At 37.0% G+C, this 16,702-nt stretch overlaps 1 protein-coding gene across 16 annotated transcripts in view; it reads right to left on the reverse strand.

Moving 5' to 3' along the window:
- The window catches only part of PARD3 (par-3 family cell polarity regulator), a 635,042-nt gene that overhangs the window by 285,677 nt on the left and 332,663 nt on the right, over positions 1–16,702 (reverse strand). For all 16 annotated transcript variants that reach the window (XM_057542617.1, XM_057542614.1, XM_057542615.1 and 13 more), the window contains 2 exons: positions 7,144–7,235; positions 4,890–4,973 (listed from right to left, as the gene is read on the reverse strand). In XM_057542617.1, coding sequence (XP_057398600.1) covers positions 4,890–4,973; positions 7,144–7,235 — 176 coding nt within the window. The remainder of the gene's footprint in view (positions 1–4,889; positions 4,974–7,143; positions 7,236–16,702) is intronic.

Genomic DNA, 16,702 nt, shown 5'->3' on the forward strand with positions numbered 1-16,702 from the left:
TCTAGAGCAGGGCTGGCAAATTACAGCCCATGAGCCAAAATGTGACCTGCCACGTGTTTTTGCAAATGAAGCTTTTTTGGAATACAGCCAGGCTTGTTGGGTTATCCATGTCTAGGGCTGCTTTCACGCTACAATGACAGAACTGAATACTTGCAACAGAAACTCGGTGGCCCACAGTGCCCAAGATATTAACTATCTGACCCTTTACAGAGAGTTTGCCTAGAACCAAGAATGGTGCCTAGGAGATAGCAGATCTTTAAAAACAAACAAACAACAACAACAAAAAAACTCTTGCTTAATAAAATAAACAAACATACAATTACTATTTGCATAAGAAAAAGCACAGTGAAAGAAAATTCCAAGGGCCACAGGGCTAAGAATAAAGAATGTATATAAATGGGAAAAGGCCCACTACAGAAAAGGCACGGAGAAGCAGGCTGCACTTTATTAAGAATAATATGCTTTAGCCATACGTGTTTCCAGAGGGGAAAAGATTAAGAATAGTCACTGTAAGTTAGACTGGGAGCCCAAGTAGAGGAATAATAGTTATTTTTTAAAATAATTCAATGATATTTCTTGAAAACCTTCAACAATTTCTCCATTGTTTACTGAATGAAGTCTCAAGAGGCCATTCATAAAGTGCTTTCTAACCATCTCTCCAGTGTTATCTCCCAATACACTCAGTTTCAAATCATTGACTCATTATTTCTCAGCAAATCACACAAATTTGTATGGAGCATCTTCCCTTCGTGTGTTCTCTTCCTAGAAAGACTATCTTTCCGGAACATCACTAGCCTAAGTCCTGTATTTCCTTTAAAGAACAGATCAAGTTCTACTGCTTCACAGCATCCAATAGTCAATAGCCCTACTTCCTCTAAACCCTACGGCACGTGTGCGTTGAGTTCTTTAGACACATAGTATAGATCTTTTTATATACATATTTCTCAGTTAGACCTTAAGTCCCTTAAAACTAAATACAAAACCTTATTTCATAAGCCCAGCCCCTATTTCAGAATATACTTTTATGTCCTGCTTTCTAAATACTTAACATTGCAACATAATCGTATTCCTGAGTAATTAGAAAGGCTCAGGAAAACTCATTTAACATCAAGGCAGGATACATTCTTATTGTTTTGTTTCTAATACAGCAATGCAGAGCTAATAGGGATCATCACAGCAAGCTTCACTGAGCAATACCGTTGGGCTAGGTCCTAGAAATATAAAAAAATATAACATGAAACACGGTTTTTCTGCCAAAGGAAATGACAATTACTTGGCATAGCCTTCCTGAAAACAGTAGCACTTGTGATTTAAATAAGGAGGTTATGTTTGACATTTAAATCAGGAGGAAATGAAATTACATGTGTGAACTGAAAATCAATTTCAAGGTAACAAAACTGTGAATAAAGAGTTCTGGGTGGGGATCAGTTAACTTTATATTTTTGAATAAAATACAAGGTGATGACTAGAGAAAAACAGAGCATCAAGGGGAGACAGCACAGGGAGTTCCCTAGCAATACAGTGGTTAAGACTTCGCCTTCCAATGCAGGGGGTGTGCGTTCGATCCCTGGTCGGGGAGCTAAGATCCCACATGCCTCTCAGCCAAAAACTAAAAAGAAAAAAAAATGAAAGAAAAAAAAAAAAAAAGACAGAAAGAAAAAGAAGCCAGAAGCAATACTGTAACATATTTAATAAAGACTTTAAAAATGGTCCATATCAAAAAAAAAAAAAAATCTTAAAAAAAAGGGGGAGGGGGGAGACAGCACAGTCTCTCCCATGCATTTATTTTGGCTCCATTTCTACCACCCAAGACAGTGGCTAGGGGAACAGCAGCCACAAGCCAACGGTCACTAATGTCCCCAATCAGGGAACAACATTCAACCTACTCTAGAAAATAGCCTTTTTAAATTGGTCCAGCAGGATTTTTATTCAAAAAACTTCATTATACCTCAGGCCATAATAATACCTAAGTAGCTTTAAAAATTTCTCTAACATTGACTTCACACTCTTCCAATTTTCCTGAATTATATTTGATACTCGAGATGTTCGGCATTGAGTTTCTCCTCTTTACGATGTTTAATTCCCATTCTGCACTGTTCCTTGAGGCTTTTTGACTTAGAAATTGAAATCAGAAAGCAATACTGACATGCATGTGTCACTTTTAGGAAAATAAGTATTCAGTAAGCATTATTCAATTAGTTACATCTCCCAAACTGAGAGGGCCCAAGTATGATTGGAATTTTGTACAAAGAAAGTTATTCTTGGAAATTTCAACTTACATCCCATGAATATGTATTCTTGTGTTCCCACTGGATAATATGTGCAATTTCTTCACGAGTCCTGCTTAATTTCTTCCTTTCTGCTATACTGTGTTGCTTAATTTGCCCTTGCAGCCACCATTGAGCTGAGGTAGCTCCCTTTATAAGCTGTCATCACAATTAAAATCATCTTCTACAACAAGCCAACTTCAGTTACCTAATTCAGACAATCCCTCCTCTATCAGCTCACAGAACACCTATGATACAAGGATGTCGGCATTTATCACATAATTATAATAGTGTGAGTTCTTGGCTATCACTCCATCTTGACTGCAAACCCCTGGAGACAGACTGTGTCCTGTTCATCCTTGTTTCCCAGCACCTAACACAGGAACCATCACACGGTAAATGCTTGGGGGAGGTTTCTGACTGACTGAGAAGAAACCACGTGTCAGCATTTCTGAGAACACGTGAGACAGGTGTCTCTGGCTCCTGAAGATTGGCGTCTATGATTCTTCAGCAGTCCTCCTGCTGTTCTCCACATTGTCAGCCTCACTCTGAAGAGCCACGACCGTCAAGGTGATGAGGAAGCTCAGAGATGCATCACAGGTGTTGGGGGGAAAGAATTCTGTTCTGTTTCCCAATATGAAAACTAGTAATGCCAAAAAAAGGATTTATAGAGAACCTCATTTTCTTAACCTCTTTGTCCCTTGTATAGGGAAGCTGTACAGGATATTCTTCATTAAGTTGCCACATCAACAGGGATTAAAAATGACTCAGCTGTAAAACACCTTCTAGTTCTGTAAAGGGATCCTTGTCTCCTTGAATGTGCTCTGTATATCGAAACGAAATGCCATGGTAACCAGTAACTGTGGTCGATTTTGTGAAATGCCTTTCACTGAATTAATCTGCAGTAGATTTCTTTTTCTATCTTATACTTCTTTTGCTTTAGGCTTTTTAACCTATTTTATCCTAATATCCTTTCACACTGTGGTAGGAAATGTGTAATAAATGACAGAAAATAACATGTTTGTAATTGAAATACTGGTTTAAAGCCGGTATATACACAATTAAATCTCATTTGTGATGAGTTATATTCCACAAGCAGTTAAAGGCACACTAATATTGGGAGGCTATCATCCATGCATTTCACCCTCCTCTTATTTTTCTACTCATGAAATAAATAGAAAAAGGGTTTAACTTCTGAGATCACTTAAAATTATAATTTTTAGAGGAGATAAAGGCAAGGGCCATTTTGAAAACAACTAAGCTCATTTAACTGAAAGTCCTTTGAAGACATTTCAATGCTTCTCCAGAGTTTTAAAAAAAAGAAGGAAGAAAGTGAAAGCAGTCATAACTCTGTGAATGTAACACCCTCCCACCCCCAATTCAAGGTGAATTCCACATCTTGTTAGATATAACGCTCACATTCAAGCCTCGTACTCCAGCAGAGTTCTGCGTAAATCACAGTGTCAGCTTCCAGACCTTCCATAAAGCGTGTGCTTTACCAAAGACATGAAATCTGGACTCGATACTGTCAGGAACATATACCAGGAAGGCAGTACAATTGTTCAAATACTTATTTTGAACAATTAAATAGATAATTCAATCACATGCTTGTAACTGATGTTTCCTCCATCTCTCACAATATACTGGACGCTTGGAATTCCTTGACAAGGGTTGAAACTATGGTCCTGTTCTCGGTCACTGGCCTAAGGTGACTTTCCAGCTCCCCCTTTTCTTCTCCCAGTGTAAAAGAAGTTAAAACATAGATAAAATGATAACAATAAAAGAAAGAAGTTCAAACTAAGAAGCCAAATGGTTCATGAATATGTTTCATTGGGTAATAATTGGATGGGTAAATAAGAGAGGATGGGAGTAAACGTCAAAGGCTAATGCCCGCCCCGCCCCCATGGGGAAGGAGGCAGCATTTCACTTGTGGGTGATGGAGGCTCATCAAACATTTGATCAGTTGCAAATTCAGTTCATAGTATTTGAATACATATAAAAGCAAACATACACTAATTCTTTCACAAAAAGAAAGCAGCAGGATAAAAGAAACTCATAGAACATTTGACGTTTTTAAGGATATATGTTCTATGAAGTAATGAAGTCATACTAACAAATAGTACAAAATTTTGATATTTGAGTGGGCAGATTGAAGAGAAGGAGACACAAGTCACACAGTAGAAAATAAATCTATAGTTTGTCTAACTTAAAAAAATGTCAAACATAATCATAAAAATCATATAAAATTTAAGAACTAAATAAACATAAAAGCAAATTCTAAATGAATCATTTTCTATGTTATCCAGATAATTTTTATTGGATACATTTTTTCCAGAAAATTGCTTTAAGCTCTCCCTTACCTTTGCACATTCAGCTGGAGTTCTGGCTCTAAAGGCTATCATCAATTTGCATGGATGTGATGAACGCTAAAATTATTAGGGTAATTTAAATGCCCGATTTCTTCATCAGCCTAAGTGCTTTCTGTGATTATAATGCAGTGGCCCCCAAATGAAAAGGCTTCTATTAAGCATATGCTAAGTCAACACCACTCTATATCTGAGCATAAATGAAGATAAAACACTCCACATTATGATTCAATTAAAAACCTGCAAGATACGTTACCTGCCGCCTCGAGCACTGAAAGGCACTACATGGATTCCCAGAGGCCCTCCATCGTTGGGGACTTGTACGAGCTTTACCATATCACTGTGAGACAATATGATGAATGAGGGAGCATGAACATGGACCATCACAAACCAAAACTGAAACCAAACCAAACACAAAACCGCAACGACACAGACACACAATAAACAACAAAGGAGGACAAAACGAAAAATCCCACCAGGCACACACGCATATACATACACATTCTGGAATAGAAGCATGGTGATGAGGGCACATTCAACTCTACATACCTGCACACTAGTCTGATGGCATGGGGTAGGGAGGGGGGAGCAATCATCAGAGATAACTACATTAAAAATGACACAGCACCGTTGCTCTCGGACCACACTCTTCTGTGTAGTCCAAGTATACATTTTATGATCAAACCTCTAGACTTCCACTGGAAGTTTCCCACCCTAATACCTACTCAAGGACTACGAAGATTAATGGGATAAAGATGCTTCAGCTGCACAGCACTTTATAATTTACAAAGTGCTCCTACACATGTCACATCATTGATCCTCTCCCGCAAAAGTCCAATAAGGTCAAAGCTTTGCCCCGGGAGGTGGCAATCCAGATGGGATACAGCCACCCTTACTTCCCAACTCAGAGCTCCACGGAAGGTCACCATCCTACTTGCTGTAAGCTCACTGCATATGCACGCAATGCAACCCCACGGGATACCCGTAAAAAATCAAAGGATTGTCCCAAGGGTGTTTGTAATTGAACTCTAAAGTCTTTAAGCTATTTATATGAAGTAACGTGAAGTTACTTCTACCACATAACTACAGTACTTTAATATTAATATCAAAAGCCCGAGTTTAATGCAACTGGCATAATCTGGAGAATGTAAATTTTCTACGCCATTTCAATGAGAGTCCACTTTCTTTGTAGGTATTTCTGTGGGTGTGAGTACTGCACAAAAACCTAAGCAGTCCTGATCTAACAATCAATATTTGGAAATGCTATTTCAATTATATATCTAGTTTTAAGCAATCTGGACAACCATAAGTGATTACCAATGGACTTGACCAAGATCACAATATAGTTTTTATGCAATGGAAAATGCCAATGCTACAACTGTATTTCTATGTGTATAGATTCAATCACATACACTAATTAGGACAAAATTGAAATTTTGTCATATTACCAACATATTTACTAAAGTAATACTATTTAAATGGATATTTAATTTTTTTCTATTTTCATAGAATTTCCTAAAATCCTATTTGAGATACTGTTAATACCATTTGAACATGTATTTAATGACTGGTTTGTCAACTAAGATGGTTTGCCAACTAGTATAGTAACTTTAATACATTTATTTTATTTTATATTCTTTCTAAAAAGAACTATGACAGTGCAAGTGTTTCTTAAGTGTGTAAATACTTAGAGAGTGCTGGTTGCTGAATATCCAAACATAATCTGATTCGAAGCCTATTTAATCTCACTGAGAAAGTTATTATAGCCCTTCCTTGGAAGACCAAGAAAAGACAAAATTAAGAGTTTAATTATTAATATCTGGACCCCCAACTTTTACCCAAAATCAAAGAAAAAATTTAGAATGACTGCCCTCCCTGCTCTAAGGTAACTAAGAAGAAGTCTTGAGAACATCTTCCATTCAAACCTGCCATTATTTAAGATAGTTGTAAAGTTGTGATAATATATGGAAGTTTTTCTTTGACCTTTTACACTTTAAATCATGTTCAAGATCCCTAACCTGTAATTTTTTATCAAATATCTTGAGAGATTCTATTTCTTCAAATCAAAAAAATATACACTAAAATGACTAATGCTTACACGATCCAACTAGTTTTTCAAGTAAATTATGCCCACTATTTCTTTTTTAATTTAGTGAAGTTGAAGAACAAACAAATGACCAAAATACTGACATACAAAAGCAATCTGAAAACAGTTACAGTGCTGTGAACATAACAAACTTTTTTCAATCAAATACTATTTTATATTATAATTTAATAGTATTTGCCAAGGCATGAAACTCAGAGCAGGTACATGTGAATTTCCATGCTATAGTTCTTACATTAGATCATTAACTCAATAGATGAAAGATGCTCTTTGGAAAACAAACCAATGCAAGGCATGTTTTAACTAAGCACAAACATAACGCATGCCATATGCTTTCGGACTACTTGCTGCTATCAGTGAAGCTACATGGATATTACAGAGTTAGTTGAAACTGTCAGTAACTTACTCCAGAGAAAAGTTGGGTACGTTCTCCACACCAGTGTCGGCGTGCCCCACGGGCTCAACTCGGCTGCTGTCTTCCTCCGTGCCATCCTCATCCTAGAGAGGGCGCAACACAAAGAGAAGCACACTCTGAGTCAGGTTTATTCTTATGCGGTGAATGAGAGGAAACTGAATAATTCAAACCGGAGTCTAAGAGGCATTATGATAATGTTAACAATATCTCTCCTCTAGCAAGGATGACCTTTAAGGATAAGATGGGTTTGTACATGTGAAAAGCTGCATTTTAAAGCAACAGTCTCCTGAGTTAGTACATCCTAGGGGGTGAACAAGATGCCACTGCAATAAGGAAAGAAAACATTAGAACTTATATTAACCCTCTTATCATTTTTATTTCACTTTTTGGTGTATGTTTTAGGAAGTAATTATATATTACTACAATGTTATAATAAACTAATAAATAAATGTACATTACACTGGGGATGCATGGTTAACATTTATACTAATCCAAACAGTTGAGATCATTATAAACCTTAACGACTAGCAAAATCTTCAGTCCTATTGTCAGTTCTCCAGTTCCTATTAACACACCTTGTCAAAATGAACATCAAGTAAGTACAATCCTAGACTTAGATACTTCATCCTGTGAAATCTCACATAAAGTTACCCTAAGCCAATCGACTGATCATTTAGAGGTAAAGGCATTAAGATCTTAGCCATGAAGAACCACTTCTGTTTACTTCTGTTACAAAGGACCCAGCGCCGGGAAAGGCACAAAGAGTAAGATAACCAACCCCAATAACCACCATTGTATTCTTCCTTTTAGAAAGGCAATAGTTTGTAAAAATTATATTCCAACATGCTGTAGAAATTGGGTAAACATGCTGGTGCTTCAAGAGGTGCATGTGGAATAAATGTGATGGTTCATAAAAGTAAATGAAATGTCACCCAAGAATATGCCTTACTTTATAATCCTGGCCACTGTCTTTTCACTAAGCAGTTCACTAACAGTGACGTTGGCTTTGCAGGATCATTTGAATAAGGATAAACATGCCTGACGATATCAATGGTCCTATTATCCAAATTAGAATATTCAGAAAAGACTCAGAATCTCCAAACACAGTGGCTAAGAGGCTCATGAGGGTTTCACCTTGGATCCACAATGTGCATACTTTATGTACACATACAGTTTGTTAGGTTTACCCTTTCTATTGTATAAGTTTGATAACAGTGAGTTTATATGTGAACTTAACTAAACCACCTAATGAGAGCCCACCATTAGAGAAAAACTGTATACTTTTAACCATGCATTTAACAGACTCATAGTAGAAATATATACACCATCAACAGAGACATCAATCAACAAAATGATAAGCAAAGGCTATAGGTTCAAGACACAGCATCAAACAATATTTCAAATTATTGAAGCAATATGAAGGCAAGGCAGGGCAGTTGGTAATACCCAACTGACATTTCCTCTGAGAATCTACCAAAATAAGAAGCTGAATGCACCGAGTTTTTCTATGAGTTTAGATAGGCTCCGTGCATCCTCAATGGCAAGGCACTGCATGAAGTCAAGCTACTTGAAGATTGATGACCCTGTGTTCTGAGAGGCTCTAATATGTAGTTTTTAGTCACCTGTCTCTTTTAAGCACCAGCACATAATACATTTCAAAGGTTAACCAGCATCTTGAACCTGCCTAAGAACCACACTTAATGTAAACAAGAACTCCCAAAATTATGCTTTTCCATTGGGAAGTGGGGGTAGGGAGGAGAGAAATGTGATTGTATTTATATAAATCAGATGGAAAACATACAAACAGTCTTATGGGTTAAAGACATTTTGTTTCAGGATTCATTGATAATGTAAACACCGCTGAAACACCACCATGATGTATAACCAACAGAAACACCTACGTGGCACTGTGAAATGGCCACATAAATGAAATACCCCAAACTACAGTGATGAAACAGTAACTGATAATTGACACATTCATTGTTCCCACAGTGGCCATTATCAGGTCCCCAAGAGCATGCAGAATATTATTTCATGTAGCTGCATATGGTGTTCAGTTATTTTGCAAAATTCACCGCCCTGAGGCTGAGCTGCAACTGCTGTGGGAACCACAGTGTCTGGATGTGTACAGATCAGCTCCTATATTGCTTTATTTTGTTGTTTTGTACTTTTTAAAGCTGCAGCTGGACATAATCACTTTTAGTAGGGGTTATACACTGAATTCCGTCATAACCATAGTAAATGAAGCTCAGTTATTATATATGTCAAATCAAGATGGAAGGTCTAGAGTATCAATTTAAGCTACATAGTGTTAAAAAAAAATTTTCAGGTGAGTCAATGTACTTTTTGTCCTTTACCTTTTCTCCATTTTACAGCAGAGTGTAGTGGTTAAGAGTTCAGATTAGAAAATTAAACAAACCGAGATGTGAACGCTAAGTGTGCCGTCTGCCAATTTTATGTCCTTAGGAAAGTTATATACCCCTTTGGTATCTCTGTCCCTTCTTCTGTAAACCAGGAGCGATAAAAGCATCTTCTTTGTAGGACTACTGAGAGGAATAAGTAAGATAATCCACGTCACAATCATAACATAATACCTGACACATGGTAATTGACAATAAATGTTAGCTGTTATTGAAAAGAGAAATAAACAATAAATATATGACATACAAAACATACCTCAGTGATTGTTTTAGGCTAATGCTACACAGCTATAAAATATTTTGAGAATATATATTTGTCCATACATACCTTGTGCCTTGCAGTAAAATTTAATACTAAACATATTACCTACTCAGTTAATTACAAACTGTATCACCTGCATTTTATAAAGTTGCATAAAACCTGACATTTGTTGCACTTTGTTGTATACAACGCGCTTTCATCATAAAAGGCCTCCAGAATGAGAAAACATATTAAAAAATATAAACAACTAATGCTGTATACAATCCAGTGAATGGTGGGAAGAAGGAAACACCATGGGTTGTTAGTTGAGGAAATTTTCAAAGATAAAATAGATGTGAAGAACCGTGAAGGGTCTATGATTTCACCCTACTTGAAAGCTCATAGTGAGCCTGCCATAGCTTCATGGATGTCACAGAGGACACGAGACTCCCGGGTCGGAGACAAAGGACAGTTCATTACAGCAACAGCATCACACTTTCATGCACTGATTCCTAAGCTAAAATTCTCAGGGGCCCACACAGAAGAAACATGAGCCCAGGGAACTCAAACCTTTTACATAGGCAGTAAGCATGTCTGCCCACCGCTATGGAGAGAGACACTATGCCTATCTTCCAAGGCTTCTTTCAACACATTGCTGAAAGAACAGTCCAGAACAAAGGCCTTTATTCTCAAGACGTACAAAAATGCAAGAGAACCATGGAGAATTATCTCCCAACAACAGAGTTTAATCTGAGCATTGCCAAGTGGTAGCATTTATAGGATCACTAGCATACTAAAACTGGGAATATGATTAACAAATGCTCTATGATAACATGGTCTTTTGAACGGTAACATTAAATTGTACTAGATAAAAGAGTCATACCTTCTATATCAAGGAAAAACTAATTTTTCAATGTGGAACAATATGCCCAACCAAACAAAAAAAGCAAGTGTGAAAATTCAAAAAAACTCTCAGACATGCTAAGTCTTTACTTCCCATGGACCCTTCCATATAAAGCTATTTTTGGATGTGCTCCAGCAAAATCCAGAAAATTCAATAAAACAATGGACAAAACCCAAGGAAAGTCCCAGAATATGGTGACAGTCCAGAGAAGCAAAAACTAGTTCAGATTAGAGCAGCAGGATGGAGAGGTCTGGGAAGTCAATCTCCATGAGAAAAAAAAAATAATAATAGCTCAATATTTTTGAACATTTGGGAAACATTTTGACAGACCTGATAGAGAATGGGGGGAGGGGAACTAAAGATATGTATAGAGAAAACAAAACAAATTTTTTAAAAGTCAAAGCAATTAGCTCTAAGCACAGCAAAGGAAAATGTGTAAATGTGTGTAGGAAAGGACATGTAATCAGAGTACCTACTTGGTTATGCAGTGAGCAGTTCTTACATCACCATATAATGTGACACTGGCTATTGATTTCACTTGGACTTTTCATGTAACAATACTGAGAGGATGGGAATGGGGAAAGTGAAAGTGGCATAAAAGGAAAAACCCCATCTTCCATAAATGGCAAGTCAACAGATGTCAATAACTGGTAACCAGGAAAGAGCAACATAAATATTTTATTCAGAAACATGGAAGTAAATAGCAGAACCAACGTCTGCATAAACTGGGAGTTGCTGCCTCTGGGGAGAGGGGCTGGGGGAACACAGAGGAGGAGAACACAGAGACTGCTAGATTTTTCATTAAACGCCTTCCAGCATGATATATGTAATTTTATTCTGACTACATATTTGAAATACCCACCAAGAGAGGCCCTTTAGATCCACCTAAACATCCGGACTCTCAAGATCCCCAAATGCAACCTGGCATCAGATTTACTGCAAAGGATAAAAGGCAGGAAACCCAGCTTGCCAGCAAGGCAGTGTCCCGCTTTTGTCCTTGGCAGGAGCCATCCTTGAAGATGTCCAGGGTCTCTTCCTGTGTGTCCCCCAGATGACAGCTCAGGTGCAGGGGAAGAGACTCACTCACATGGGCTGGATGCAAAGCGCTACCCTGGCCTGGGAGCCTCCTGTCTCAGAGAAGCCAGTATGTCTCATGACACCACCACAGGGACAGCTGTTTGTCAGCTAGTTACAGTTTTTCGAGTCTAGATGCAAATTACCAATCAAAATAATTTAATTACCATACAAAGATAGTTTACAGAAACTAACAGGTTTCCAGAAAAAGGGAGCCAAAAAAAACCCACCAAAATTTACATTCTCATGCAGAGGGGGAAGAGATTTTGTTAACCCTTTATCTACCGTAAAATATTGATCTAAGCAATTTGTTTTAAGATGGAGGAGACAAGTAGTCAAAGAAGAGAAAAAAGTGAGAGAAAAATGAATATTTGATAAGCTTGGGTGAGAAGAGTGAGTTTTAGATCAGGTTAGAAACTCGTATTAGACAAATGGCAATAAAAGCTTCATGTGAACCTATTTGTTCTCTGCTTCTCATAAAAATTAATAATCTTACTCTCTTCCATAATATTAACAATATAAAGACTCACCTTCAATTGAAAACATTCTTGAAGGACCAATGGATGATATATTCTGAAATCACAAGCACTCACATGAACTATGTCTTTAAGAAAACCAAATTTGGCTAACCCCCTAATTATCTTTTTAATTTCAAAAATTATCTAGTTGTATTTTTTCCTAATGAGCACTATATATCTTCTCTACAGTCACAGATTTTTTTTTAATGATATCCAAATACTAAAGTGGATGCCACTGCAAAATAGTACAGGATCTGTACTTAGAACACTTAAAATCTGAATCCTGCCTCCATCACTCATATAAAGTATTAAGAGGACAAGCATTGTAACTGGTTTGTTTACCAAACAAGGAAAGCAAAAGCACACTGTCTGCCTTACAGAACATAGGAACATAATAAAACTTCACCCAGAAAGCAATCACCTGCATGTCAACATTCAAACTCTTGGGTTCCAAGGATCTAAATAGTTTCAATAGTTACTACTTTAAAGAAAAGCCTACAATTTTAAGGAATAATTTAATCATTTTTAAAACGTTTTTTAAAAACTTAGGTTATACTTGTGTATGTAAATTTCCTGCATACCTGACTTTGATTTTTATGTTTAGGAAGCAAGAAGAGAAACGAAAGTTCTGATGATACCCTGGGAAACAAATTTACAATATTCTTCCTCAAGTGTTTTTATTATTATTTTTTAGAGTAAAATAATTTGACTGGTTCAGTTATATTGCTACACAAATGCTCAACCAAATGATCTCTGTCACCTTTTTAGAATTTTAGAACTGCAAAATTTTCTGAATTTAATGTGAGACATTAACTATTAGTGAACCATAGCATCCCAGAGAAAATATTTATTTGAATGTTGACAGCATGAATTAAACCACTTTTGGGGGGGGGATCAATCACATATGGTGGAAAACAAATTCCAAGGGGAATTTGTTTCCAAGTCCTCTAAGTATCACGAATTGGATTCCAGAAGGCTCTTGTGTTAAGGTTTCCACTACTTGATTAATTGGCCAAATCGCCAGGGAAAAATAATTTCCCATCATATGTGGAAAACAACTGAAAACATTTGGGGGGGAGGGGAATTTCACAACTGAAAATGATAAATCTATAGCAAACTTCTAAAGAAATAAAATCAGGAAATGTGTAATATAATTTTACTTAAAGATCATTATATTCTACTAGAATAAAAGCATTTATATAAAAACAAGAATTCAAATACTCTTAAGAACAGACGAGATAATAAACAAGACTTTTTAGAATAAAAATATCTTCTTGTATTATATTATAGAGGGAAATTAATAGCTGTTATACCTTTAAAGGCAGTGCAGTTCATTATAATATAAACTTGCTCCACAGAACCCAGAGCTCAACACCAAATAATTTTGGATTAAATGAAGAATTATTCAGTACCTGTGATATTGAATGTTGTATGTGAGCTGCATGCCCTCAACCAGATACCTAACATCCTCATCTCAAGCTAATACTGATCAAATGGGACGGCAAACATAGTCCTGAACCCAGTCCATGAAATTTTCATTTACCACAGAAATAAAACGTTTCCTGTCTTGAAACATACACAACATGACTCCACACAACCCAAGGCAAGAAAAGAGTCTTTGAGAAGAAGAACAGATGGTGCTGATTTATGAAGCTATCTAACCACAGAGAACAGCAAATAGTATGTATCTTTGCACCTGTTACATGCACAGTGGAATCTTGAAATTTAGTTCCAAAATGTAAGCCCGCTTCTCATAGATTATTAGAGTTTTATCCCAAAGACGTGACCACTATCACCACTTCAACAATACGGAGGCCATTCGTTTTGCAGGAAGTACCTCTACACTGCTCAGTTTCCCTACCACACACCAATGGCCAAATGTACTCATTAGGTACACTGATTTTGATCATGACATGATTTTAATCAGCCTAATCAATCTGGTTCAGGTGTGGCTTCCTTATGAGACTAATACCCGTTGGTTTTCTTTTGAACATTACTGAAAAAATACTCTGACGTATGGATTGTTGAAATGTACTGATTTTGTCATCTGACCAATCTTGCCTAACAATAACGTTTTAAACCTTACTGAGGTGACATTTTAAAATGCTTTACCTTTGGGGTGAAATAAGTAATACACGGGTAAGTAAGTAAACAATACTTATTCAGACCTATATTTTAAAAAACTACTTATAACTATTTTCTTTCAAAAAATCGATTTCTCCTTGGCTTAAAAATGATTTCCGAATTAACCATTGATTTGTTAATGGAGAAACTAAAGTAATTATTTAAACTTTTATTTAGATCATTAAGAAAAAATCTAAACAAATATTTCTTGCTACAGATAAGTACAAATCACTTCTTAAAAAGGGAAGACACAACTTTTAAACTCCACAAGTTTTAATTAACAATAAAATGATAATTGCTAGTATACACCGAGGACTGCTGATGTTCCAGTTACTAAAGAAACCACTTTAGTCCTCAGTACAACCTCAATTTAACCCTTGACAACACAACCCTTAAACATACTCCAAGGGCTTCCCTGGTGGCGCAGTGGTTGAGAATCTGCCTGCCAGTGCAGGGGACACGGGTTCGAGCCCTGGTCTGGGAGGATCCCACATGCCGCGGAGCAACTAAGCCCATGAGCCACAACTACTGAGCCTGCGCGTCTGGAGCCTGTGCTCCGCAACGAGAGAGGCCGCGATAGTGAGAGGCCCGCGCACCGCGATGAAGAGTGGCCCCCGCTTGCCGCAACTAGAGGAAGCCCTCGCACAGAAACGAAGACCCAACATAGCAATCAATCAATCAATCAATCAATCTTTAAAAAAAAAAAAAATACTCCAAAAAACAAAGCATATGGGATTTTTTAAATGAATCTTGTGCAAGTCTTTTTTCCAAATATAACTGAGCCATGTCACCATGTGACAAGCTTCCAGCTCTCTGAGCACAACATAGCTTGGATAACGGAGCTGTGTTGTTGACACTTAAAGCATTCTTTTTTCTTTTTTTAAATAAATTTATTTACTTATTTATTCTTTTATTTTTGGCTGTGCTGCGTCCTCGTTGCTGCGCGCGGGGGCTACTCTTCATTGCGGTGCGCAGGCTTCTCATTGCAGTGGCTTCTCTTGTTGCGTAGCACGGGCTCTAGAGCGCAGGCTCAGTAGTTGTGGCGCACGGGCTTAGTTGTTCCCCGGCACGTGGTATCTTCCCGGACCAGGGCTCAAACCCGTGTCTCCTGCGTTGGCAGGTGGATTCTTAACCACTGCACCACCAGGGAAGCCTTGCAAAGCATTCTTTAATAAAGTTTACTGAATGCTCTACATGAGATTATATAGAGAAATGTACTGGATCCACCCAGTACGTGCACGGGTGTAATGAACAACCAACCTGGGTATGAGGCCTGCCTCTGCCATGTATTACTCATCTCACTGAGCCCCGCTTTCTTAATCCAAATAAAGGAAATACGACGTTCTCTATCTCATAAACTTGCTGGGATTGACTCACGGCTATCACTACATGCAAAGTACCTTACATATTAAAACAAAATTTTTAGGAAAAAGAAAAAGAACCAATTTTACTAAACATCTATATAACGCACCACAAACTGCATATACAATCTTTCACTTAATCCTCACAACAAGGTAGGAATTCTTATTATGAAGAAATTAGGTCTAGAAAAGATTTCAGATTTCTCTGCAGCAGCAGCCCTGGGATTTTGGAAACAGCATCATGGCCTGTGGTTCTTCAGTTTCACCATGTTTTTTCACTCTGTTTCACTCAGGGAAGAGTAACCCAGAACTATTCAGTACTGATGTGACCCTAGCTAACTAGTTAGTCAGGGCTAGGGCCTGTGAGAAATGAAAATAAAATAAAATTTATGTTGTAAAAAATATTAAACTCTGAACACATAATAAATGTACTTTCATAGAGTGAGAATTACTATTAAAATATTTTTGTGTGTGAATTTTCATTTTAGGAGAAACATAAATAATGAACATCAGGAAATCTTACCAGCTGTTACATCTGGGTAACAGTGATTTTTACTGTGTCTCTATAACATTAAGTACTTTTACAATGAGCATATAAAATCTTTTAGAAATAAAGGCTATTTTTATTTGTTAATAAAACCCTACAAAACTTTCATAAAGTACTTTTTATTACATAATATCACTGCTTTATAATTTCTCTGAAAAGTGACTTTTCAAAGAATCAAGGATCTAGAAAGAAAACAGAACATTATAGGGAAGTAAAAAGATGGAACTGGTCATTGATATTGATGTATAGCATATTGAATCAGTCCTAGAAATCAAGCAGAGAGGTTTTTTTAAAAATCAATGATTTGGTGTAGTGTCTGAATGGCAGAAGAAGAGCAAAAGACTGGTAAGATGCCATATCA

The sequence above is a fragment of the Balaenoptera acutorostrata genome, chromosome 3 (assembly GCF_949987535.1).
Source record: "Balaenoptera acutorostrata chromosome 3, mBalAcu1.1, whole genome shotgun sequence".
NCBI classification, from domain to species: Eukaryota; Metazoa; Chordata; class Mammalia; order Artiodactyla; family Balaenopteridae; genus Balaenoptera; species Balaenoptera acutorostrata.